We start from the raw sequence: 23,047 nt of genomic DNA, 5'->3' as shown, positions 1-23,047 counted from the left end.
GCGATGTATTCCTTTTGATTCTGAAATAAAGATGTTCATAATTCACATCGGCCATTTGTCTTGCCTTTTTTGGCACGTCACTGGAGCGTAATAAGTCGATTAAACTTGTAAAGTTGACGACAGATGGCAAAGCTTGTTCAGTTTGGTGGATGGGGTTAATCATGTGGGTTTTTGAGAAGTTTCAGTGTACAAAAAGACAATAACCAAGTTTGGTTGTCAAGAAGGATATAAGTGGGAGTCTGAGATTTTTTGTTAAACTACTGTATATTTTGATTGCAGGTGCAAATTGGGGTCCATATTTGGTTGTATTTGCCTCTAGTCAAAGCAATGCAATTACAGCAAATCTTCATGGAAACTTGGTTTAGTAGCAAATTCAAAGGAAATGATAATTGGCCCTGTCGCGTTACACATTCAAAGGATTTATCATTAACAAAATACAAAAAAGGAAAATTCACTACAAATTACAGTCTACTCCTGTCTACAGCTTACAAATAGTTGGATATGGGTCTTATAATTATGGGCCTCGGTGTAAACGTTGTACCTACTTGCATGTGGTGTGCCTCAGGCGTTGCTATTCATAGCCACTTTGAGTACATCTGATTAGTCAACCTCATTTTTCGTAGCAGAACCTACTAGCCAATTGAATCCAAATGAATTGTATTCTGGGGTCCTCTACAACATTTTGGCTTGATGAAAATGTCCACCTCCAGTACAATCAACTATTATCATACAAATCGCAAAGGACAACTTCAGGTGTATGTATGGCAGTTAGGACATTTGTCAAAACTTCATGACAGTTTAGCCTGACTTCAAATTTCAAGGTAATCATGCTCTTTTTTGCCGTTTTATTCTCTCCAAGGCCCCAAGACGGCTCTCACCATCCTTATCCTTACCGATTCCAGTGTCGCCTCCACCTTCATCTTTTTCAGTCTCCTCTCTCTTCCTAGCCAATCCGCCAAAGACAGCAGATGGAACATCTTTCTGCGTAATCTCCACTTTTTCATCATCTTCAGAGTCACTTTCTTCTGGCAGCTCAATGTCTTCCTGGTTCACATTAACCTTTATTGCTCCATCAGGCTGCGATTCCACCCCAGCACTCCAAAAGCCCACTTTTCTGTTGCTGTCTTTAGTTGTAGTATTGATGGCTGCAGGAGCTAACTGCCTCTCTAGAGCAGCCATTTCATCTTCAGGAACCCCAGCCTGTTTCAATTTGTCTTTTGCCTCGTCAATGTCCAGCCTTTGATCCTTTGGCATCAAATACTCGGGCAAAATATGTTGCTGCAATGAAAGAAAATGAGAATCAGATTTACAAAATTAACATCAACTATTCAAAATGATGTAAAGACCTAGTTAAGAACATAGAAAAATGGAAACATTGGATTCATATAACTAGTTTCGGATTAAGGCTTAGTTGTTTTGTTGTTGCATTCAAAATGATGCAACAAGGATAAAGATCCAACTGTTTTGACAAGACTTGTTACCAGTCTCAGTGCAGAGAGTAAAGTCCATTGAGAATCATATCCTAAAGACATTACAATAATTGAGTCGGCCAGCTAATTCAAGAGTTCATAAAGATGAAAACTTGAAAAGGAAAACCTAAGGTTAAGGAAATAATGCCCTGTCTCCACCTTAAATACAATTTTTCGTTTTCATCTTTGATTTCAATAGATAATTGATCATTCCCATCAAACTATGAGCAAATTGAAATGCTATATGAAACTTTAACATCTCCATGTACTTCAATGGAAAACTTGAATGCATTTAAGTATAAGTTGACCTTGGCTCTAATTCCATAATTGCAATTGTTTGGAATGCAAGAGGCGTCAGCAATGACTAACCCCTTCAGCATAAAGAGAAGCATATGAATCATAAAGAGCACACATCAATTGATGACACTCACATTAGAGTCAAGTATTGTCTTCACAGCTGTAACATAAAGAAAATTGTTTACCTGGCTATGGCTTGCTGAAGCACTTCGTTTAGTCCGCAGCATATCTCGGAAAGTGTCCTCATTTCCATGTTGTACCTCAAACTCGTGCCATTTATTCCAGAAATCTGCATCAGTTCGTGGATCAGCAAGTTGAGATGCATATACATATATGGCACGTGCACGATCAATTTCTCCCAGGCTCTTCTCCAATTCAGCATACTTCAAACACATTGTCTTTACATCTTTATCAGGAAGACCACCCGGTTCCTGAATTGCTTGCTCATATATCTCCCTGGTTTTTGGGACACCAAAAATCTCAGCCGCACGGGCAATATAAATTTTATACATCTCCAGTTTTTCACTATTAGGGACAGCTTTTGTTGCTTGATCATAAACCTTCATAGCTCGCTTTGCCAAACCATAATCCTCTTCCAGCTTTGCATATTGAAGATACAAGGGTTTCACTGCATCAGCAGGAGCCTGACAAACATAAAAAAGTGACAAGGTCAACATCATACCACAAACAAAATTATGCTACTATGGTACTACCAGTATCACTCATTTGAAGACCCATGGAAACACCATGCTAGAATGATATAACTAAGATACCACACTGATTACAGAATATATCACATATAACCATGTGAAGGAATTAATAAATTACAATCATGACAAAAAAGTGAACAGGGAATTATATGGATGCCAATAAAAGGTAAACTACAATGACCATTGTAGATAATTCCTTTACAAGCTAACACATTTACCCCTTAAATTTTAATTGGAACTATAAGCATGACAAAAATCATTGCTGTTTCTAATTCCAATATAAATCCTCAAAGCATTGATATATTCAATGACCTAGCTCAAGATTATTACACAGAAAAGGACCCAAAGTATGAAAAAGGAAAGCTCCTGAATTGACTTCATTGATCAAGTATTTCCTAGTGATAATTTCTGAAGAAATATGTTAGCTCTTTAACTGATGATCATCCATATTCCAGCATTCAAGTTTACAAAATCTTCACACATGGGAATACAGGAAAAGCAAAACCAGGTCATGTCCAAGTCACTAATCACGTCCACCAAGAATAGTGGCATATTCAACTGATGGTTTTCATGCTTTGTTCAGTTTTATTTCAATTGTTTAATTGTGGTTCAGTTTGTTAATCATGTTCCTTAGTTGTAGGAAGTTGAACTTCCATGTTTCCATGTTACCTTGTTTAAAGGAGGTAGTTATTCCTCCAGCAGTATATTTAAACTTGAGAATTCAATAATAAAGGTATGCAGAAAATTTCCAAAGTTTTTGAGTGCTTTAATTCAAGAGATCCAGGTTCTCTCTAACGAATCTGATTTAGCTAAAATCATAGGTCGCTCAAAGAAAACACACACTCCACCTTTCCGACCTCCCCTCACTCATCCTGATATTCTAACTCACCGATCCATAGCAAGGGACCGTATCAAAATGTATCACACATCAACAATCAAACACTGACAATTCTTAATTGCTAAGGTGTCAAAATAATTTTTGGATGAAGGAGAGGAAGGATGCAGGAGGACCATGCAAGCAAAGATACAAATCAATAATTCTCTATATTAATACTTTAAACATTATTCCAGTTTCCAGGTCTCATACTAACTAGATGAGAGTTGCACAGCATCTATTCAGGCAACCTACAGACCCTTCCACATAAACCTAGATTGCATTTTTCAAGTTAAAAATATACACAGGAATGATGCCTATTTACAAAGAACCAGACAATCAGATACAACAAGGTGAGCAACACAGTCATCAGACAAACTTCTGTAATATTAAAAACTCCAGAAGCAATCTAAAAGCAGAAAACCCTGTTAAACGTTCCAAAACTTTGGCAGTCATCTTCAGCGATAAACATATACGATATCAGAGGTATGAAACAAAGAGAATCTGAGAATAAGGAGCATACCATTTCAATAGCATGTTCAAATAACTCTCTTGCTCGTTCCAGTTTTGTCTTGCCATATCTCTTTACAAACTTTGAAAGATATGTGACCCATATGTCTTTCACATGAGGATACTTAAATATTTTCACTCCTCTTTCGTATACCTTGAATGCATCTTCAAAGTACTTGTGTTCCTGCACAGTCCAAAATAATATAAGTGATTCAATTTACATCAATAAAAGTAACAACTAAAAGGAACAAAGCAGTAGAATTATAGATATCATACTTCTAGGAGCAATGCATAATTGATAATGATTTGTGGTGTGGCTATTCTCAGGTCCAATATTCGCTCATAGACTGCTCGAGTGGACTCCAAGGTCCCAAGGCCCTCTTCCAAATCGACATAAAAAGTCCAGAGTCTCAAGGACTTATGCAACTTCATCTGGACTGGTTCATTGCCATCAGCAGCCACTGCAACCACAGCACAGAAATGAAATAATCAGTTGGGTGTCCAATTTGAATCCTCTAATAAAGCTTCTTCGCAAATCAACCAGCTTTATAATTTGAATCCTCCAAAATGTTCTTGTCCATGTTTATAACTCTGTATCTTTTTTCCTTTTCAAAAAATAGGAACCTTGTATTGCTTTTGTTGGAATATATAAAACTGCATGCCTTCCCTACAACTTCCCATATCTCCCCACCCTCCCATCCAACTGAAAAATATGTCAATGCACCAAGTCTTAACCACATTGAATTGCTTCAGTTATTATAAAACAAAAACTATCATTAACAGGATATTATTATAAGCCGAAATGTTCAGTCCTAGCTTCAAAATATGAAGTCACATTCACTAAATTGTTACATATTTTGATTCTTGAGACTCGCAACTCGAAATTTCTGTAAACAAACTTCTAACAAGTTTTTGTAACAGGAATTTAATTGGTTTGAAATAGGCATTACAATCATGCAGGATAGCCACTAACAGAGTGCAGAGTAAATGACAATTAGAATAAGGGAAGACAGTAAATGAGAAAATTTTAGGATTACCTCTTCGTTTGACCTCAACTGATGGTTCTGCTGTGGCCCGCCTCAACAGCTCCAATGCACCTTTGAAATTTTTGTGTCTAATTTCCATTTCAGCCCACTCACACCAAATGCTGGCCAGATTATCAACAGTCTTATAGTTCACTTGGACAGCCTTGTCAAAAATTACTCTTGCATTGACAAGATCATTGTGATTCTCATACAACTTGGCAAAAGCAATCCATAGAGTGTGAGGCTTTCCTACTGCTTTCATCGGATCAACTGTCCTTACTGCCTCAGTGTAAGTTAGTATCTGTTTAGTTGGATTGCCCTCAAAAAGCTTAACCCTCCTGTGCCACTGTTCCACATTATGTGGATTTTGTCGCAAAAGTACACTATTGGCTAATTCTGGCCTTCTATCCATGAGATACTCCAATCGGGCCAACATCAAATCCACATTATTATCATCATGTAACCAAAACCCTTTAAGTATCTTCTTCTCAAACTTAGAATTCACTTCTAAACGAATATCCTCTTCTTGCTTGGCATCATCATCATTCTCTTCCTCATCACTCAAGTCCAGATCCAACTTATATGCTACCATACTCTCTTCAAACTGTGAATATGCATCAAAAATAACACTAAAATCTCTCACAGTAACCACTGTAGTCATACCCTCCTCAAAAATATCCCTAGCCTTCTCAAACAAACCCCTCCTAATATAATAATCAGCAAGAGATGTCCACAATGTGCCAACGTCATCTGTAAACTTCCTAATGCCACCCCTAATAATGGCGTCAACATTCAAACCAGAGACCTCCTTTGCATGTCTAGTAAGAAGATCACACAATTCTAGCCATAACGTATGCTTTATTTTCCCCTTTATAGAATAAAACTGATCGTCATTCAACACTGAAGCAAGCCTCTCAGCTGCCTCTTGCCAGAGATGGGAATTCACCAAGAACTCAATGAAGTCCTCAATATGACTAGGGTCATACTTCAAGTACCTCCTATAAACCCTGAGTGAAGTCTCAATTGGAATTCCCTCTTGGCTGACAAACCTCAAATATAGCTCCCAAATCCTATCATGTTGCGTGACTGGCAATGCACAGAGTGCTCTATCAAAAGACCTACGGGTACGAGTAATCAATTTCTGGTTGGTTAGAGATTGCAAGTACATGATCCAAATTCGAGGCATTTTATGCATAGTAACCAATGCTCTTTCAAATGTATTGTTTAGGGTTTCATATTGGGAGTGAGTGATGGGCAAGTTTCTAACAATATCGAGACGCTCAGTAAGATAGGCATGCCAAAGCTTATAGCTCCCTGGTAAAGCCTTAACAGCTCTCTCATAGATAATGAACCGCTTTTTGAAAGGTGCTTCACGACGGGCTATTAGGTAGCGCCACCAAAGCTTGAGGCTGAATGGGTTACGTAATATCTCCTCTTCGTACAAGAGATCATCTTGGGACGGATAAAGCTCTCTAGGAATTGACATATCTATAAAAAATTTGGCGCAGAATAAACTCTAAAACTCTAGTAAAACCAAACTGATGCAAAACTGAAAGCCGCTTTTTGAATTTATAAGTAAAGCCCTGAACCTCTATAAACAAAAATCAAAATAATTTGCTGAAGTAAACCAAATCCCTAAATCTAAGCTACTTTGGACAAAAATGTCGACAGCAGAGGGAAAACTTATCTGAGAATTTGCAACTTCTCACTGCAATTAATTGTTTCGCAGAGATGTTCCAAGCGTCGATCTTGAAACTTGGTAGTGATTGATAGCTCCCATTTCACACGAGACAAAGGGATTAGGGTGAATAATTAGGCTGCTCCTATTGGCCCAGCCCATCCAAGTTTTGTTACTGGTTGCTAGTTTAGGTGCCCGTTGAATGCTAGCCAGCCCATCGTGCCAAACAACCATTGGAACCAAACTGTTAAACAGGCTTGAAGCCACGCAACCACCAGCTATGTCAACACCTTCTGATACGTCACTAAATCCGTGCCAACTGTCAAACATGCTGTGTATGCCAGCGCAGCATTGTTGCCACATCAGAATGCATGTGCCAGCTGCATACCACGTATTGCTTTTTATATTTTAATTTGGTAATAAAGTAATAACGAATAATATAATGTTTAAATTAAGCAATACAAATATAATATTTTATTACTTCGTTATTTTCTAAATCAATTTTCTCAATTTCATTCATGCAACTTTCCAATGAAAAACAAGTTTTCTTTTTAAAAATTTTGATTAAAGCTTGCTCCATGGAGCCTTAACTAGACCAACTCATTTAATCAAATTTTCAGCTTAGTAAACTAATAATTTTAAGCTGTTAAAACTCAAAAAAATAATTGAAATTGATTTTTCAATTTTCAAATTTATTAATTTTAATATGCTTTTAATTACATTCCAATACTGATCTATTTCAATATTATATCCTTCTTTCTAATCTTTTATTTCCTTTTAGGATTCTTCCGTAATAATAATAGAAATTGAAATTGGTCCCTTTTAATTTTTTATTCGATTTTAAATTGAAATTTTTACATTTATTTTCTTTTGATATTTCTAGTTGAGAGAACAACTTTCTAAATAGCTGGTCAAAAAGTTAAATTCTATTTTTTACAGTAATCGATAACATAATATTTAAATTAATTTTTAAAAATTAAGATATTATATATTTAAAAAACTATTTAAAGGTTTAATGAGCATACATTTAACAATTAAACGCTGATTAAACAATTAAGGCAATTAATTTTGTCGATGGATCCTAACATATTTTCCATCCAAACTGAAGAGTCAACCCTAATATTAAAAAAAAAGTTGGAAATTTCTAAACAATAAGAAAAAATCTTTATATTGAATAATAAAATTCATATTTCAAAGATCAATAATTCGGTAACTGTAAGGAGGAAAGTAGAGGGTTCGATCCGATCATTATCGGGATTGCCCGTAATAAATAGAAAGGAATGATTGGACAAAAGGCATGCGAGGCCATGAAAGCTAATGTAGCGTCATATCACCGTAACAGAACGTAACGGAGGTGTCTCACTCTTCTGCTCATCCCAACTGCTACACGTAGATGCCGTAAGCAGCAATAATAATATACGCGAGCCCACACGCAACCCCATCTCTGTCTCTCTCTCTCTCTCCAAATCCTCATAATACAAATACATTATCTCCCTCTCTCCCTTCTTTTCTCTCTCTTCTCTGCAACCCAGAGAAAGAGCCTTCACGCTGTTCAAAGCCGCGTTTTTCACTTCCTGTAAGTTCCTCTTTTTCTCTTTCAAATCATATATATGTTCGTCTTACGTACTTTTTGGAGTTCTAAGCCGTATGGGTATTACGTTTGGGATTCTTCGCTCTAGGATGACCTAGAGGTAAACTTTGAAAAGGGCTTTTCTAATTTTATAATTGAAAAGGGGTTTGATGTTATATTTGTGGTTTATAATTTGCGATTATAAGATCTGTTTGTTTGTCTCATTGGTTTCTGAGAAATCGGTAGAATCGGAGAAAAGATGGAAACTTTAGCTGCTATACTTTTGCCTTTTCCTTTTTTTTTTTTTTTTTTTATTTCTTGTGAATAGAAGTTTTTCATCTGTATTAATACACAAGTAGTATTGTATTGGTCCATGATCAGTTGAAAGTAAGCATATTTGCATAGTTGGGTCTTGTTTCTGTTTTCATTTCTCTGTTCTTTCTTCCGTTGCTTGCTATCTCTAGTTAATATGCATTTGTTTTTTCTTAATTTTGGATGAACTCTATGAAATAGTTAGTTTGCTATTTTGCGATAGCCATGGAATGTATGTTCAAACATTATCTATTAAACCAGATAAATAGGACGACTTTATCACACGCTTTGAATTGTTTGCCTGTACTGTGTTTTTTGGATTTGCAAAAGTGACAATATTTGTCTAATTATGTTTTATCTTCCTGTATATATGGATGTTTTTCAGCGAAGGCTAGTGCTCTTTGCGCGTGTCCCGTTCTCTTCTCCAATCCTCCACATATACCTTTATATATATCCAATTGTGAAAGTATATTTGTTAAGCGTACCTATTTGCAATGGAGGTCAAGCTATGGAACGACAAGCGCGAGAGAGAAATGTACGAGAACTTTGCTGAGCTCTATGCTATAATCAAAGCGACGGAGAAGCTTGAAAAGGCCTATATTCGTGACATTATCACCTCATCTGAGTATGAAACCGAATGCCACAAGCTTATCGCCCACTTCAAAACACTAGCTTCCACTTTGAAAGACATAGTCCCTAGCATTGAGCGCTTTGCAGACACATACAAGATGGATTGTCCAGCTGCCATAAACCGATTGGTGACCTCAGGGGTCCCTGCCACAGTGGAACACCGGGCTGCTGCAGCTGCCTCAGCGACAACATCAGCTGCCATTGTGGCAGAGTGTGTGCAAAACTTCATTACAGCCATGGATTCCCTAAAACTGAATATGGTGGCAGTGGATCAGGTGCATCCGCTGCTATCAGACCTTTCAGCTTCACTTAATAAATTGAGCATTTTGCCACCAGACTTTGAGGGCAAGACAAAGATGAAAGAGTGGATTTCTAGGCTGTCTAAGATGGGGGCAGCAGATGAATTGACAGAGCAGCAGGCCCGGCAACTACACTTTGATCTGGAGTCCTCATATAATTCTTTTATGGCAGCTTTGCCTACTGCTGGAACTTGATTGGTTTTGTTGAGCTTGTAAATTAATGGGTACAATCATTGAGTCTGGGTTATTCAATACATATTGTCTTGTTTGTTGCTGCAACTTGGTAGAACCTCGATGATGAGTTGGAAGAATTACTAATTTTGTAACAGGTTTTATACATTTTGGGAATGGCTGAACCATTAAATTGTTATTATTTTGCCGTCTTGTATTGTGTAAATTGTTTGTACTTCCATTTAGTATCTCAATATTCATTCATCTTTCATTTTGATTTGTGAAGTATTCTAATCTTCCAAAGCGGGAATTGCTGGTTTCTATGTCATCTTGTTCAGCATAAATTGCAGTTGGTAGGCTGAAATTTTATTAGTATCTTGTTATGTAATTTGTGGTGATTTGCCACATAATTAAACCCAATTAAATCCTCTTCTGTCACATAGCTTTGCCATTGTTCTAAAAAGAAGCCGACTGTAGATTCTTTGGGGCTATCTGCATTTGACAAACTAGGGTGTTCGAAGAAATTATTTTGGAACAGCAGTTGCTTTGTGTTGTTCTTACTTTATGCAATTGAAAGAAAGCTAGTTGAAAGTCCCTTGCTGATGAATCTACAGGTGACAGTTTGACCGCATTGCCGTTGTCATCTCCTTGTTGTGGCTGTATTATTAACTATTGACAGACAGCATATCAAGCAAAACATCAAAGGTCGGCAGGCGCACATGTGAAATATTGTGACCCTGTAACTTTTTTGCTTGATCATAGCAAATTCTAGAATTTTAAGGGCCAAAGAGGACTAAATTAATAACAAATGTAGGGTTCTGTTGTATGCCAAGTTCCGATAGCTGTTCATAATAACTTTTGTACATGCACATTATATATTAATATCTTCTATTCAAACAGCTCAGATGATTCTGGCTTGTTTTTTTGGCAATCATAGCTGCAAGATTGATAGTTTTGTACTGTTGTGAAGATATGATTTACACAGAAATCTCTACTATATATATATACACGTATGTGTGATCAATGGTAAGGTAGAAGTAAAAAGAAAAAAAGAATCTGCTCTTCTTCATCCTATGATTTTCTAGTATCTCGATAAAAACTTAAAAACTCATCTAGTTTTCGTCTATGGCGTTTCATGGGAAGTGAGGCAGAATTCAGACATCTCCAATATGCCAACGGACCATTTATTTTGGATTTTTTATTTTTTTCCTGAACTAACATCCCAAGTTTTGCCGTCTATAGTCAGAATGTAAGTCTGAGACATTAAAACACTATCTTGGGAAATAAAATACAAAATCTTACAAAGTTTTTTTACAATCTAACAAATTTTCATTACAGTGAAAATGATATACATATATTTTCAGAATTGAAGAAGCTGTGACTTCTCTTCTTTCTACAAGAGGGACAAAATTGTTGGTAAGAGTGGCAATAGGAGCAAAATGACAACAACAATTCCACCATAAATGGCAATGCAAGTCCATTTTCTAGAGCTTTTCTGATATTCCCTGGCCTCCTGAAGTTGCTCAGTCCCTCGTCGCACGAATGAACTAGCATGTGCGACATGACTCTCAATGTCATTGAGTTGGTGCCCTTGAGCTTCCACAAGAGCAGCCATATCCAAGAAAACCTGATGAAGCTCAATCAAGTTCTTTTCTATTTCCTTTACTGCATCATGTCTTTCTTGAATTTCCGATATAGTGTCAAGAATCTGACCTCTCCCTTGATCCTGAATAGCTTTCTGCAGGAAACTTTCACTTTCTCCACTTTCTATCAAATTCTCAATAGTTTCTTCACTTGGCTTTTCTCCTGTTATAGTAAAATACCTCCGTTCAACAGTTTCTTTATATTCAGCTGTCATCTTAGCTCTTAAACCCTGAAAGTTATCCATTAGGTCTTTTAGTTTCTTTCCTAAACCGCTCACAACAGAAGTCCTAGTTCTATCTGCAGACGAGCCTGGACCGCACCCTGGAATGTTCCGTGCAGCTGCATTGGAACGTTCTAAACCTTCAAGCTTTCCTTTGATGATTTTGACACGTTTCAGGACTTGCTCAACTTCAGAGTCCATTCGAGAACGGATAGCTTTCATAGTTTTTGCATTATGCGCAACTTTGCTCTCTTCATTTGCGTCTTGTAAGTTTTTGTAGAGCTTTTCTACGGTTTTCATGTCTTCCTTAACATTCTCGACATCGCCGAAGAATTTATCAAGATTCATAGGCTCCTTTCCTTCCTCCACATCATCATTCTGTGTTTGCTGCTTGAGGTCAGTATATTTCTTGAAAGAACTTGAAAATAAATCGTTCATCTTGGAGTTTGTTGTTCTGCTGCAAATGTACTTCCTCAATTTTTTTTTCTTTTTTATGAAATTAGTAGAATGTATTAAATCTAATAGAGTATGCCTGTATTTATTTTGTTCATCATCTTCCTCTCCATTTCTTGCTTGCTGCCTAAGGAGGAGGAAGAGAAGAGGCGACAACAGCAAAATTGTCACCAAGAAAATGAATATCGGGAAAGCAACCTTATTTTTGGCGTTGGGAACTAAGTTATAAGGGGCTTGAGGTTATTATCAGATGATAACCAACCAAGCTTTTACCTGAAAGCTTTTGAATAAGTGGCTTTCCCTTTTTCATTGGTTAGGTTGACTGTGTCTTCTTTTGCTTTCCTCTCAACCACAAAAACCTACAATCTGTGTATCCAACCTTAACTCTTCAATTATCTTGTGGCTAGTCATTTAACTAATGGACAACCCTGCTCCTTTTGTTTATTAATTCTTATTACTATTAATATATTATTTTTCACACATAATTAGTCCTCATTATGAACAATTAACAAGAGCTACATATCATAATAAAAGTCAAAAGTTTTAATAATTGATGCTTCAACGCCGTGGTTTCGGTAAACAAATATTTCACATTCTTGTCTTATGTGCTCATATTTTAAGCGTCTTCTTCAAAAGAAAAAAAAATTCATCAAAACGCCATAGGGTCATCAATTCATTTTTTCCAGATTTAGATTTTACAATCAAATTTTCAGTTAAAAATGGGAATTTAGCAAATTACACAAACAAAACACACATTGAATTAAATATGATTGCCCACCATTTTACTGCCCGAACCACTCGTCAGGTGGCCGGTGGAGCAAATTCAACCTGATTCTCGGCAAAGAGACGGTTCAACTACTTTTAAGTTTGAAGGCAATAATGCAAATTAACTAGAATAACAGAAGCAATTTCTCATTTCACCGAGTGAAAAACTGGCACAGCTTAGTTACATTCTCGTGATCCTGAACCTGAACCTGAACCAGGGCAGCAGTGAGCTCCTAAACTGAAGTACATAGCTTCAACCTACTACCACTTGTTATCGTCATTCTTTCCCTCTAAACTAATTAGCATTCGCTTATATTACAGTAGAGAAGATCACATATGAATGTGAATCAGCAAAATTATCGGTTTCTCAACCATGTTGCCCACTCTTCCTACCTCTCTACTTGTATGTACAGACCAAAGAAGCGCCATACCGATGTATAAACGTACAAAGATAAATAATCCTCGGATTCAGCTCCCAAGTCCTACATGGACAGTCAATACAGCATTTCATAATTAAAGGCATAACTATCCAGTGGCTGGAGAGGTCGCAGACACTTTCACTGAGAAAGTTGCAGGATGATCTTTGTCAGAATCTTGATGACCGTTGCCAAGCACAACGCCATTGCTGATTTTTTCACCCATTTCATGACCTGCAAGTACTTGATTACCTGATGAAATATTATTGTCGTCGTCTGAGACTAACAACCTGTGCTGCCTGAGATACCTCTCAGTAGCATCTTGGAGCATCTTCATCATGCTTCCAGAATCTGAACCAGGTGACAACTCTTCCTCTCGTTCTGGCTGGATATTCAGGTCTATTTGACCTTTAAAAGGTGAAGTGGAGGATTTAGTTTTGTTGGGGTCATCATCAGAGCCTTCACTGATCATCTTTTTTTTGTCTGGGCTGCTACTTTCAGTGTTGGTCGATGGTGAGGGGTCATCATCCAACAATTTCTCAGGTAAAGCTTGTTGCTGCTTTTTCCTAGTAGTTTCTGCTTCTTTCTCCGATTGCTTCTTCTCACGCTTCATCATTAGGGTTTTGAAACGTCGCTTCACTGTTTGGCACACATTACATGTGCATGTCTGCTTGTGTTTTGGACCCTTCCCACTTGGTGGCTGAATGCAAACAATACAGGAACAGCCAGGCCTATGCCGTGGGTGCTTTGTGGTGGCTTGGGATGAAGCTGGAAGTGCCTCATTCTCTCCTAAAATAGCTAGGTTGGCAAGAGTGTCAAGCCCCTCCAGTGCTTCAACATTATCAACATCCTGTTTAGAAGCCTTCATTTTCTTGGAAGCAGCTGCTTTTTCACAACCGTGATAAAAATTGAAAATTCAGCAGTTGGGGCAGAAAGTACAAGGTACCACCATTTGAACAAGAGAGAGCATTTTAAATCATCAATATGCAAGTAAACTTGAGCATGTAGAAAAGATGAAACGGAAAAACCATTCCAGGTAATTTATACCTATATGACAAGAAGGTAGCAGATCTTCAAGCTGCTCTGCTGTCAATTCTTGAGCTGCTGAACAAAATGATCTGGTGACAGAAGGATAGAAATAGTGAACACAATACTCAAAGATGACAATTCGCAGAATTTCAGATGCTGTCAAACTTTACACTGTTGTTTGTCCATCTCAGAGACAAAAGAAAGTAGAACATGGGCTTAGTCCATTTTACCATTTATATAAAAACACATTACAACATAACAAGCAAGAACCCATCTAAAAGTCCCAAAAAGTTGGCTCCTTTCCATGACAGAAGTTTCATACAGCACAGTCCAATGATCTTTCATAAGCTTTTAACACCCATCATAGAAGCAGAAATCATCCAGTGAAGTGAACACAATTTCAATCGACAAGTTTACCCTTCAAATGCATGTTTACATCTTATGAGGGATGAAAAACTATATGGTTTTTCACCATGCATCACTTAAACTTGAGAGCATAGATTATTGAATATATGGAGACAGACACGTATCAGAAAAAACAGCTGGATGCATGTTATACCTTCCTTGATCCCAGGAGTTACTAGAACATGTCCATTTGGACGGAAGAAGAGCATCAGCAGGCAATTTGCGCCATTTAAAACAATCTTCACATTGAACCCATTGAATCTTTTGACTGACGAGAAAAAAGATGAGAAAATGTTACAACTTACAACAAGGAAAACTTTTAAAATCACGGCAATAAAACAAACCTGCATTCATCTTCGTAATTTGACAGCAGAAAAAAGATTATAATGCTAACATGTTATCCCCTATTTATATCAACAATTATGAAAAAAACCCACAATGGTCAATAAATTCAAAGTTCCAAAAAGGCTAAGGCTCCACAAAAGATGAGACATGTAAATATTCTCCAAGAAAAACACCCCGTATCATAAAAGATTTAGAGTCTTAACCAGGTACAATAGCAAGGATTCTCTTCAATAGAGAATGCCACGAAGAATAAAAGATCAAGTCTATGTCTGTAAAGAACGTATATAAATCATTGCATGAGCTGATGAGCCAAATGATGCTGAACTGCCCAAGTAACTTACCCCGAATTATCAGTTGCAAAAACTGTTGGCTTCCCAAGAATTGGGGCATCCTGTAATAGAACACAAGTGAGTGTGGAAACAGAACGGAAGTCTGACAAGGTATAACGTGATAAAGATGCACTAATGCATGTTCAAACTCTTCATCCAAACATAATAACAATTTTAAGGAATTTTCAATTAATGCTCTGATAAAGATTAAGTCAAGCCAAACAAGGATTGATGATAACAAGTGTGAAACCATGCAACAGTTAGGAATTCTTATTTATATGTGGTACAAAATAAAGGAGTCTTTCTTTGATACTTTTGCATTGTTTTACTCCTTTGTGTCTCAGTATCATTTGCCTAAAATTCAATGCGACAAAAGAAGGCCATTCTAGAATTAAACAAATATGCCAACAGTCAATGGCAACAGGGTCATATGATTCAAGTAATCTATTGAAACTGGCTGTAAAATCAAGCACGCTGGAAGATGGCTAAAAAGAAAAAGATAATGGTGATCACTGGGACAAATTTCTATCGAATACGGAAGAAACCAAACCTCATATTCCTCTAACTCAAATCCTTCAATCACCACAACACTAGGAATATGGTCGGGAGGGGGGCGCAGCAGTCCTTGTGCTTCTTCCCATGTTAGCTTCAGTTCTATCATGTCTTCATTTTCAATTCTCAGGCGCTTACTCTTAGAACCCAATGTGCTGCTTTTCCTCTTTTTGATTGATGATTTTGCTTCAAGAACTTCTTTAGCTATGTATCCTGACTTGTCTACTTTAGACCAAGGACTGGGATCAGCAAATTCAGCCTGTTCAGTTGATAAAAAACGGGGTTATTCCAATTTATCTTTTAAATGATAAAAGGTTAAAGCAACTTCACCATAAAAGGCTTTGCAGTACTAACATCTCTATTTGCAGAAAGACCATTACTAGTCTTACTTGTATCATTATCCTGAAAATGAAAATACAGAATATGGGTTAATCTATTGGCTTAATTCATCTCAAAATTAAATCTAAAGCAGCAAATCAATAACTAAATCAATAACTGTTTACATCTTTTCCAGACTGTAAGAAATGCACAAACTAAACAGCACGGCATAATACTATTGATATTAGAAGATTAATGATTAGATCGATTAATATTTCTTAAACAAGCATGCATACACTTGTTTTTATCTATGACAAGATGGACGATGCACAAACTATGCACATAATGATGCCATAAGCTTAGGGATATCTAACTGCGCTAGCAATACATCCAAAAAAACAGTTGAGGGACTTTCATTTGTCCCTGTCCTTGTGCTCTGGCATGCAAAAGTAGACATCTGAAAAGATACTATGAAATTTGACAAGGTCATACCTGATCAGATGATGGAGCAGTTGAAGCCTTTCTGAATCCCATAACCAATTTTCCTTCTGGCTCTAGTCGACTAAATGTTACTGAGGAAACAAAAACAAATTTCAGACCCAGTAACAGAGAACTCGAAAACCACGAACCAGTACTTCAACAAAAGTTGGCACCACATCACAAGGAAGATGAATTCAAAGATTAAGGAGCCGGACAAGTAAAAGAAAAAAACCAAAACTAAAAGGCAACAATTCTCACTAGATGTAAGCCTTGTCATTGTCAACTATATCCAAAAGATCTCAAAATAAGAAAACTAGTATAATGCAGAGAATATAATCATCCCCAAATTTTGAAGTAGGTAACTTTTGACTATTACTTCCACTCAATTTGGTAGTTACCTATATCGCCAGCTTGCAACCGCATATTCTGTATGCAAGGAGTTACCCCCTCAAGAACATACATTCTACTATTATTGTTAGGCCAGAAGCGGAATTGAAATATCCATTCTTTGCCTTTAGAATCCTGGACCTTAAGAGGCAATCCTTCAGGATGTGAGATGGGCGGAAAATAAGCCTGTCCAAAGTAAGAAAATCAGTATTGATTCTATTGAAGAATCATCGAGAAAGAAAATGATACTGAAGCCAAAAAGAAAAGCAAGGGAGGCAAAATTTACTAACTTATTCTTCATGCAAATACGTAATCAGCCTATAAGCTGTCTCATTGAAAAGCCAGGCACTTGAGTTTCCTCAAAATATGAGGTTTCACAAGAATCAAATGCACAACACCCCACATGAGCATTGCATATATTTTAATAAGACAGTTACAGAATATTCAACAAAGAAATCACCGGGAAAATTCAAAAAAGAAATTAAAAGTATGGGCTCGATTCATGGTCATTATGGAGATCATCTTAAGTTATCAACTTATCATTAATTCCCCTTTCTACTTACATTCAAGTCTAAACCTGCTCAAAAGTGTATTTAGAATCCACTATCAACAGACAGTTCCCAGGATAGAATCATTCAACAGAATATGGGAGCCTGCAAAAACATTCTGGTGTACATTGACATGCCCATACCATATTCTGCAGTTTGGTCAATCACTTGAAAGATTTTATATTCAGCGACTCCTTGGTCCATAAGATGAAGTTAAAGTAGTAAATATGACAGCATTATACAGAGAATAAAAAAAGGATTTAGCAATCAACTTAAGCATGAATGTAGTCCTAATCCAGTGAACAACACTCTACCTAGAATGAAATCAATGGGGTGTGTGTGTGTGTGTGTGTGTGTGTGTGTGTGTGTATCAATCAGAAAAGAAATCATTATGTTCTGCTTGTTGACCACAATATGCATCTCATCAACCTTCTCTAATATAGAACAATTCAGAATAGAAAGCTGGATAGTGGAAAAAGTGAAGGGTTGAGCAGGGTGGCATGTTTACTAACCTCAGCACATTTTTTCGGCAGCACCAAACGCCCAATTCGCCCAGCATCACTAGCGCTCAACATTTTCTCAAACAAAGGAGTGATTACAGAATTTGAACTTTAATATGGTTAAGGATAGATTGCATAGTTGTAAAGAAAAAGAAAGGCAAAGCCTGTTATGAAAAGAACAGAATAAAGTCAGCCCATCCCCTTGACCCCATGCGTGTTCATGAGTTTAATTAACTAGTTTTAAGAATTAGAGTTCACAAATATAAAATGCCTCAAATTCATAAATTATTGAATCAAAGGATACTTTCCAGAAATCTGTTGTAGCTCTTCATCTGTAAACCTGGGCCAGTAACGAGGGAGTAATTGGCTTCTTGCACGAGCATCTGCTCGAGGCCTTCCATTGCGAATATGAGTATCAGGTGATGAGTCGACTCCACCGTGCAAATTACCATGAAATTGCTTAGCAAGCAAAGGTGGAGCAGGTTGCCGTAAAGGAGTTCCAGAACCACCAATTTGACCATTTGGTTCATTGAGAGATGTGAAAGGTAGAGGCATTCCAAATTGTGGAGCAGATGGATCCTCCCTTAGAGACGGTTGATGCGATATACCTAAGCAAGAACCAGGTTTCTCCTCACTACTGGTTCCTGCAACAGGATGTTCAAATAAGGTTTTGCAGCTACCAAATTTGTTCATCTATTTCTCTAGCATAGCTATGGGGAAAATGCCAAATTATCACACATTTCTTTCCTACAAGTAGCATAAAAATTGCAGGTAAGTGATCTGTACCTGCATTACCATTCTCAACTATATCCCGTGCACGTGTACCAAGCTTCAGGTTCCCATTTATTAATCTTTCAGAAAAATCCTCTATTCTCCCTTTTTCTAGAGAAGGGAGAGTTGATCTTTCACCCGCATGAAGCCTGTCAATTTCATAGAGTGTTCTGGGATGCCCATCGGAATGAGAAATAGAAGAATTGAACAAACTGGGTGCTTGCCGCCATGGTACTGGACCTGACCCCGCTAACTGACTCCAATTTTTGACAGAAACGTCTTTAAATCTCTCAGATAAAGGACTATTGTAAAATATCGAAGGTGGCCATGCAGTACTTGATGTCTGGCACATACAGTATGGAACAGAGTTAATCTATTGTACCACTAATGTACATGGTTAATTAGATATTTGATTCATTTAGCGAAAAGTGCCATTAGCTTCCATTTTATTAATCAAACAAAGCTCATGTTCTTTACTGCAAGCATAGCCCCAAAACAGTCTCAATTATATGAATATATTAGCAAAACAAAATAAAAACAGATTTATCAGACTATAATTAGTACAGAGTTAGGAGTTTTATGAAAGATTAAAATGATTCCTTACCAAAACAACATTTTTTCTTGCACATGCCATGCACTCAATCCCTCCAGCATCCAGTAGCATAAATGCATGATTTGAAACAATGCATCCACAATGAACTCGCTGCAGTAAGAAATTGTCCATAAAGTGACTTGCACTAGAATCAGAATAAATTTGGAAACTTCCACTGCATATTTGATATTTTAACAGAGCACAGAAAGCATACAACTCAACAAGAAAAGTTTTCTGCTTACCTTCCCACAAGATTCACAACATCTCCAACCAGTGGCATTCATATGGAAAATCTCACAGAATCTCCCCTCCTCATAAGTAGAACTAAATCATACATAACCAAAGTTAATTGTATTGTTAACTGAACAGCAAAAATAAAATAAAATAAAAGACACCAAAATCTCAAAATACAAAAGTGCAATGGAAAAACATAATAAACAAAGAAATAGAAGGTAATGACTATTCAAGCATATGTTTCTCATCCAATGTACTAAGATAACCATTTGTTGAACAATAATTTTAAGAGAGATGGATAGAGACGCCCACTTGAAAACAACCAACTCCATACCACATCAACCCAGCTAAGGTTTAATTGCTAATAAGTAAGGTAATCGCCAACAAAATAATACTCTAAGGTCAACAGAACTGTACCAAGCTACAAACATTCATATTAAACTGAAGCCAAGATAAGTCCAAACCTATACAGAAGTTGATAACCGAAAAGTTAGCCCTTTTCAAGCTGCATGGTAATAAGACCAACTTCAGGGACAGCAAGACAGTCACAAAAATTGCATTCAAAAGCTCAAGCCATTCAGACTAATGAATGGACGTTCACCTTACTACATATTTTGTCTCCCAAACTTAACATGCATATGGAACGATGATTTGTGAGCTAATTTCATATTTTATTAGGACTGTGGTTTGGAAAATATATTGTCAGCATAATTCTAAATGATATTGTAGGTATGAGGCAACATGTATAAAAAGGTTAAGTCAGTGGTCAAAGGACCAAGAGGAGCGGCAAAGGAATATCACAAACTTCAATTAGATAAAAGAGTTGCCACAGCCTTTGATGTACCAGCAGATAACCAATGATGATTCTTGAGCAATCAAATTCCATCAAAATGCCAGACATGTTGTCATCTAAACATTGATGAATTGAAAGCCTGTTTGAGACATTGAGTTTTCCTATTTCCTAGAGTACCAATCTTCTTCTCTCTCCAGCATGTTTTGTTGTAACTAGAATACTCTGGCTTTTCCTCAATGAGTAACTCTTTGTCATTAGCTGAAGGAATGTTTCCTTCTCTCCTCTGCAGTTGAAGACCCAAATCCCAGAAAAATAAAGGATAAAAACTAAAATGAAAATTAAGAGCATTCTAGCTGAAGTAAGAATCAGACCAAATACTAAAGGCAAGAATAATATCATCCAGGCATTTCTACAAACCAATCTCACATATTCTACCAATCTTTGACAGCAGTTTGTCATCCTCTCAACAGGTCCATCATGAGATATGGGTAGATAATTTATTTGAAGTATGAGGAGGGAAGATGACCCACAGCTAACATAGAAGGGACAACTCATATGTCTAATTAAGAAACTGACATTATGTTCAACAAAATAAATGATCAGAAAGGAAAAGTTACAGTTAGAAACACGCATAAATATATGAGAAAATTCCATTGTCATTTGATACAGCACTTCAGTAAAAAAAAATGAGAAGGCTATACACTAAAGCACATTCACTTCGGCACAAAGCTTGAGCCAAAGCCAATTTTTCCAAATTAACCTCGCAATAAACCCCAATTTCCAGCTGGAGAACTATAACAACTTCCTAAATTTAGCAAGTAACAAAACAAAAAGCCACTAACGTATCTCTAACAAGTATAGTCTTAAATTCACCCTCAATCAAACCCGCCAAACTAACAAACCTCGAAATTAAAACCAAAATTGACACAAAAAGCCAAAATTCAAATAAACCACACTAAAAAAAATTACAGTGAAGCAGTCAACAACTCACGCGCATCGATCACAAAGCTCAGCAAACTCTCCGGAACGAAGCCGCCAACCTTTCCTGGATTTGAAGTCCGTACAATCCAAATTGAAGCATTTCTTAGACGCCGAAGAAGACGAAGAAGAAGGAGCAGCAGTAGACATCGAAACTTGTTCACTTTTCAAAAATGAAAAACCAAAGGTACATACAAACAAACAAACAGCGAGACACTAACAAGTAACCCTCCAAAAATTCAAAATCCTGCAAGTCGTAGAGCAAAAAGAAGTAAGAGAAAGAAAGCAGAAAATGAGAGTCGAAATGGTTTTTACGGCCTGATCTGTTCAATCATGCGGAGTTAAAGGAGTAATATCAGAGAGGGTTTTTCAAGAGAGAGAAGAGAGGAGGAAAAGGAATTGTTATTTTGTTAGTGAGAGATAATAAATGTGTCTTTATTTTATTGTATATCGGAAGTGCGTATATATACATACACAAACATGCGCGTGTGAATGAATATTTATGAGGATTTAAACACGTCGAGTCGTGGCCTACTGCCCTCATTCTTGGCGTTGTCGTTTTTTTTTTATTTTTTATTTTCTTGTCCTCGTTGGTCACTTTGGATACGAAATTCCAAATTACTGAGTTTGACTTGTTTTGACAAAAATACCCCCGCGAGGAGAATAGTCTTATTTCTACAATAGAAGAAAGGTAATGTGAAGAATGAATGCGTGGTCCCCGCCAGCAAGAGTCATGCAATCACGTATAGCACAAGGTTCTTCGACACGCGCTTTGCTTTGCTTGCTTTTAAGGTTGAAAAAACAACTGCAAACCAGCAAGTAGGAACATATATAGGAACCGTCTATTTTGTTTTTGGCCAGTGCTTTTTAACTGTATGTACTAAAGCTTGCCTGCATGATACAACACGTATTTATGGAATCACTGGTTAAAAGCCTTACAAGGATTCGATTATCTCCCTATCCCCTCCCATGTAAAATGTCGTCCTCTTGCAAATTTGTACTCAAAGAGTATATATTCAATAAATATAATTATACAAATAAAAGTATAATAACGTGATGATTTTTTAGGGTTTTTGAGAAATTAATATCCAGTTGACGCAGCGTGGAAAATGATTTTTGTTTCCTTAACAGAAGAGGTCAGTTGGGATTGCTAGTGGGAAAAGATATTGCAGTTTTCAAGCTATTTTGTTTGTGGGTTCAAATTATTGATCCGAGGGAAAGCAACGTTCCTCTACATCCAAAGAGAAGATGGCCCATCTAAAGTTGAAACTTGCATGCAACGATTAGGAATTTGAATCCTTATGTGTGTGAACAGTGAAGTAATAGGTTATGAAAAGAAAAAAATATATATATTTATTGCAAAGAACTTAAAAGGGACGTTGAGGGTCTAATTATTGCAAGCTAGATTGGCATTAGTTAGCATGTTAAATGCAAGACTAAGCACGGAAATCTCCAGAGAGTATGTAATTAGAGACAATTAAGCATACGTTAAAATCTTATGTATGTGATAAATACTAAAAATGAAAATAATTAAATGATAGGTATCATAAAGGACTGTAGGATAAGCATGTATATACTATATATCTCGGCCACGTCTAACAATGTTAATTTGTTTATCTTGTTGTTTGTTTAAACTTCCTAGGAGAAAATTGGAACTAACAGCATAAAATGACGGACTGCCACATGCAGATACAAATTGGATAGATTAATTATTAGGGTAAGCATAAGCAAAAGTAGTAAAAG

At 36.8% G+C, this 23,047-nt stretch overlaps 4 protein-coding genes across 6 annotated transcripts; 1 reads left to right on the top strand and 3 right to left on the bottom strand.

Moving 5' to 3' along the window:
* Positions 1 to 345: 345 nt before the first annotated feature.
* On the bottom strand, positions 346 to 6,694 carry LOC105649472 (Tetratricopeptide repeat (TPR)-like superfamily protein). Its single transcript, XM_012236122.4, has 5 exons — positions 4,898 to 6,694; positions 4,137 to 4,321; positions 3,874 to 4,044; positions 1,952 to 2,410; positions 346 to 1,278 (listed from the first exon to the last, which is right to left on the bottom strand). Exons 1-5 carry the CDS (start codon positions 6,369 to 6,371, stop codon positions 826 to 828), a joined length of 2,742 nt encoding a protein of 913 aa, XP_012091512.1. The 5' UTR covers positions 6,372 to 6,694; the 3' UTR covers positions 346 to 825.
* Positions 6,695 to 7,995: 1,301 nt separating this feature from the next.
* On the top strand, positions 7,996 to 9,747 carry LOC105649471 (vacuolar protein sorting-associated protein 28 homolog 2). 3 transcript variants are annotated; one of them, XM_012236121.4, is made up of 2 exons: positions 7,996 to 8,139; positions 8,831 to 9,747. In XM_012236121.4, the coding sequence occupies exon 2, from the start codon at positions 8,940 to 8,942 to the stop codon at positions 9,567 to 9,569; it is 630 nt and encodes a 209-aa protein (XP_012091511.1). In that variant the 5' UTR covers positions 7,996 to 8,139; positions 8,831 to 8,939; the 3' UTR covers positions 9,570 to 9,747.
* Positions 9,748 to 10,760: 1,013 nt separating this feature from the next.
* Positions 10,761 to 12,087, bottom strand: SYP125 (syntaxin of plants 125). Its single transcript, XM_012236120.4, has one exon. The coding sequence runs from the start codon at positions 11,845 to 11,847 to the stop codon at positions 10,939 to 10,941; it is 909 nt and encodes a 302-aa protein (XP_012091510.1). The 5' UTR covers positions 11,848 to 12,087; the 3' UTR covers positions 10,761 to 10,938.
* A 661-nt stretch (positions 12,088 to 12,748) lies between these two features.
* On the bottom strand, positions 12,749 to 21,741 carry VAL3 (VP1/ABI3-like 3). Its single transcript, XM_037641646.2, has 14 exons — positions 21,318 to 21,741; positions 19,542 to 19,623; positions 19,312 to 19,410; positions 18,723 to 19,050; positions 18,241 to 18,580; positions 17,949 to 18,045; positions 16,900 to 17,074; positions 16,514 to 16,593; positions 16,058 to 16,105; positions 15,702 to 15,962; positions 15,164 to 15,213; positions 14,632 to 14,745; positions 14,091 to 14,161; positions 12,749 to 13,925 (listed from the first exon to the last, which is right to left on the bottom strand). The coding sequence occupies exons 1-14, from the start codon at positions 21,452 to 21,454 to the stop codon at positions 13,153 to 13,155; spliced, it is 2,655 nt and encodes an 884-aa protein (XP_037497574.1). The 5' UTR covers positions 21,455 to 21,741; the 3' UTR covers positions 12,749 to 13,152.
* Between the last annotated feature and the right edge of the window lie 1,306 nt (positions 21,742 to 23,047).

This window comes from Jatropha curcas, chromosome 11, assembly GCF_041381405.1.
Source record: "Jatropha curcas cultivar XTBG-Jc1 chromosome 11, XTBG_Jcur_1.0, whole genome shotgun sequence".
Classification (NCBI taxonomy): Eukaryota; Viridiplantae; Streptophyta; class Magnoliopsida; order Malpighiales; family Euphorbiaceae; genus Jatropha; species Jatropha curcas.
This window is presented reverse-complemented; position numbering and strand designations above follow the sequence as displayed.

What these genes read in the sequence shown, in the direction of transcription:
- LOC105649472 (XM_012236122.4), bottom strand. Translation starts at nt 6,371, where the DNA reads ATGTCAATTCCTAGAGAGCTTTATCCGTCCCAAGATGATCTCTTGTAC. An exon ending in AGTTGAGGTCAAACGAAGAG is followed by an intron (nt 4,322 to 4,897) that starts GTAATCCTAAAA and finishes CTGTGGTTGCAG; the next exon opens with TGGCTGCTGATGGCAATGAA. An exon ending in ATTATGCATTGCTCCTAGAA is followed by an intron (nt 4,045 to 4,136) that starts GTATGATATCTA and finishes TGGACTGTGCAG; the next exon opens with GAACACAAGTACTTTGAAGA.
- LOC105649471 (XM_012236121.4), top strand. Translation starts at nt 8,940, where the DNA reads ATGGAGGTCAAGCTATGGAACGACAAGCGCGAGAGAGAAATGTACGAG.
- SYP125 (XM_012236120.4), bottom strand. Translation starts at nt 11,847, where the DNA reads ATGAACGATTTATTTTCAAGTTCTTTCAAGAAATATACTGACCTCAAG.
- VAL3 (XM_037641646.2), bottom strand. Translation starts at nt 21,454, where the DNA reads ATGTCTACTGCTGCTCCTTCTTCTTCGTCTTCTTCGGCGTCTAAGAAA. An exon ending in GAGCTTTGTGATCGATGCGC is followed by an intron (nt 19,624 to 21,317) that starts GTGAGTTGTTGA and finishes TGTATGATTTAG; the next exon opens with TTCTACTTATGAGGAGGGGA. An exon ending in CAAGAAAAAATGTTGTTTTG is followed by an intron (nt 19,051 to 19,311) that starts GTAAGGAATCAT and finishes TGTATGTGCCAG; the next exon opens with ACATCAAGTACTGCATGGCC.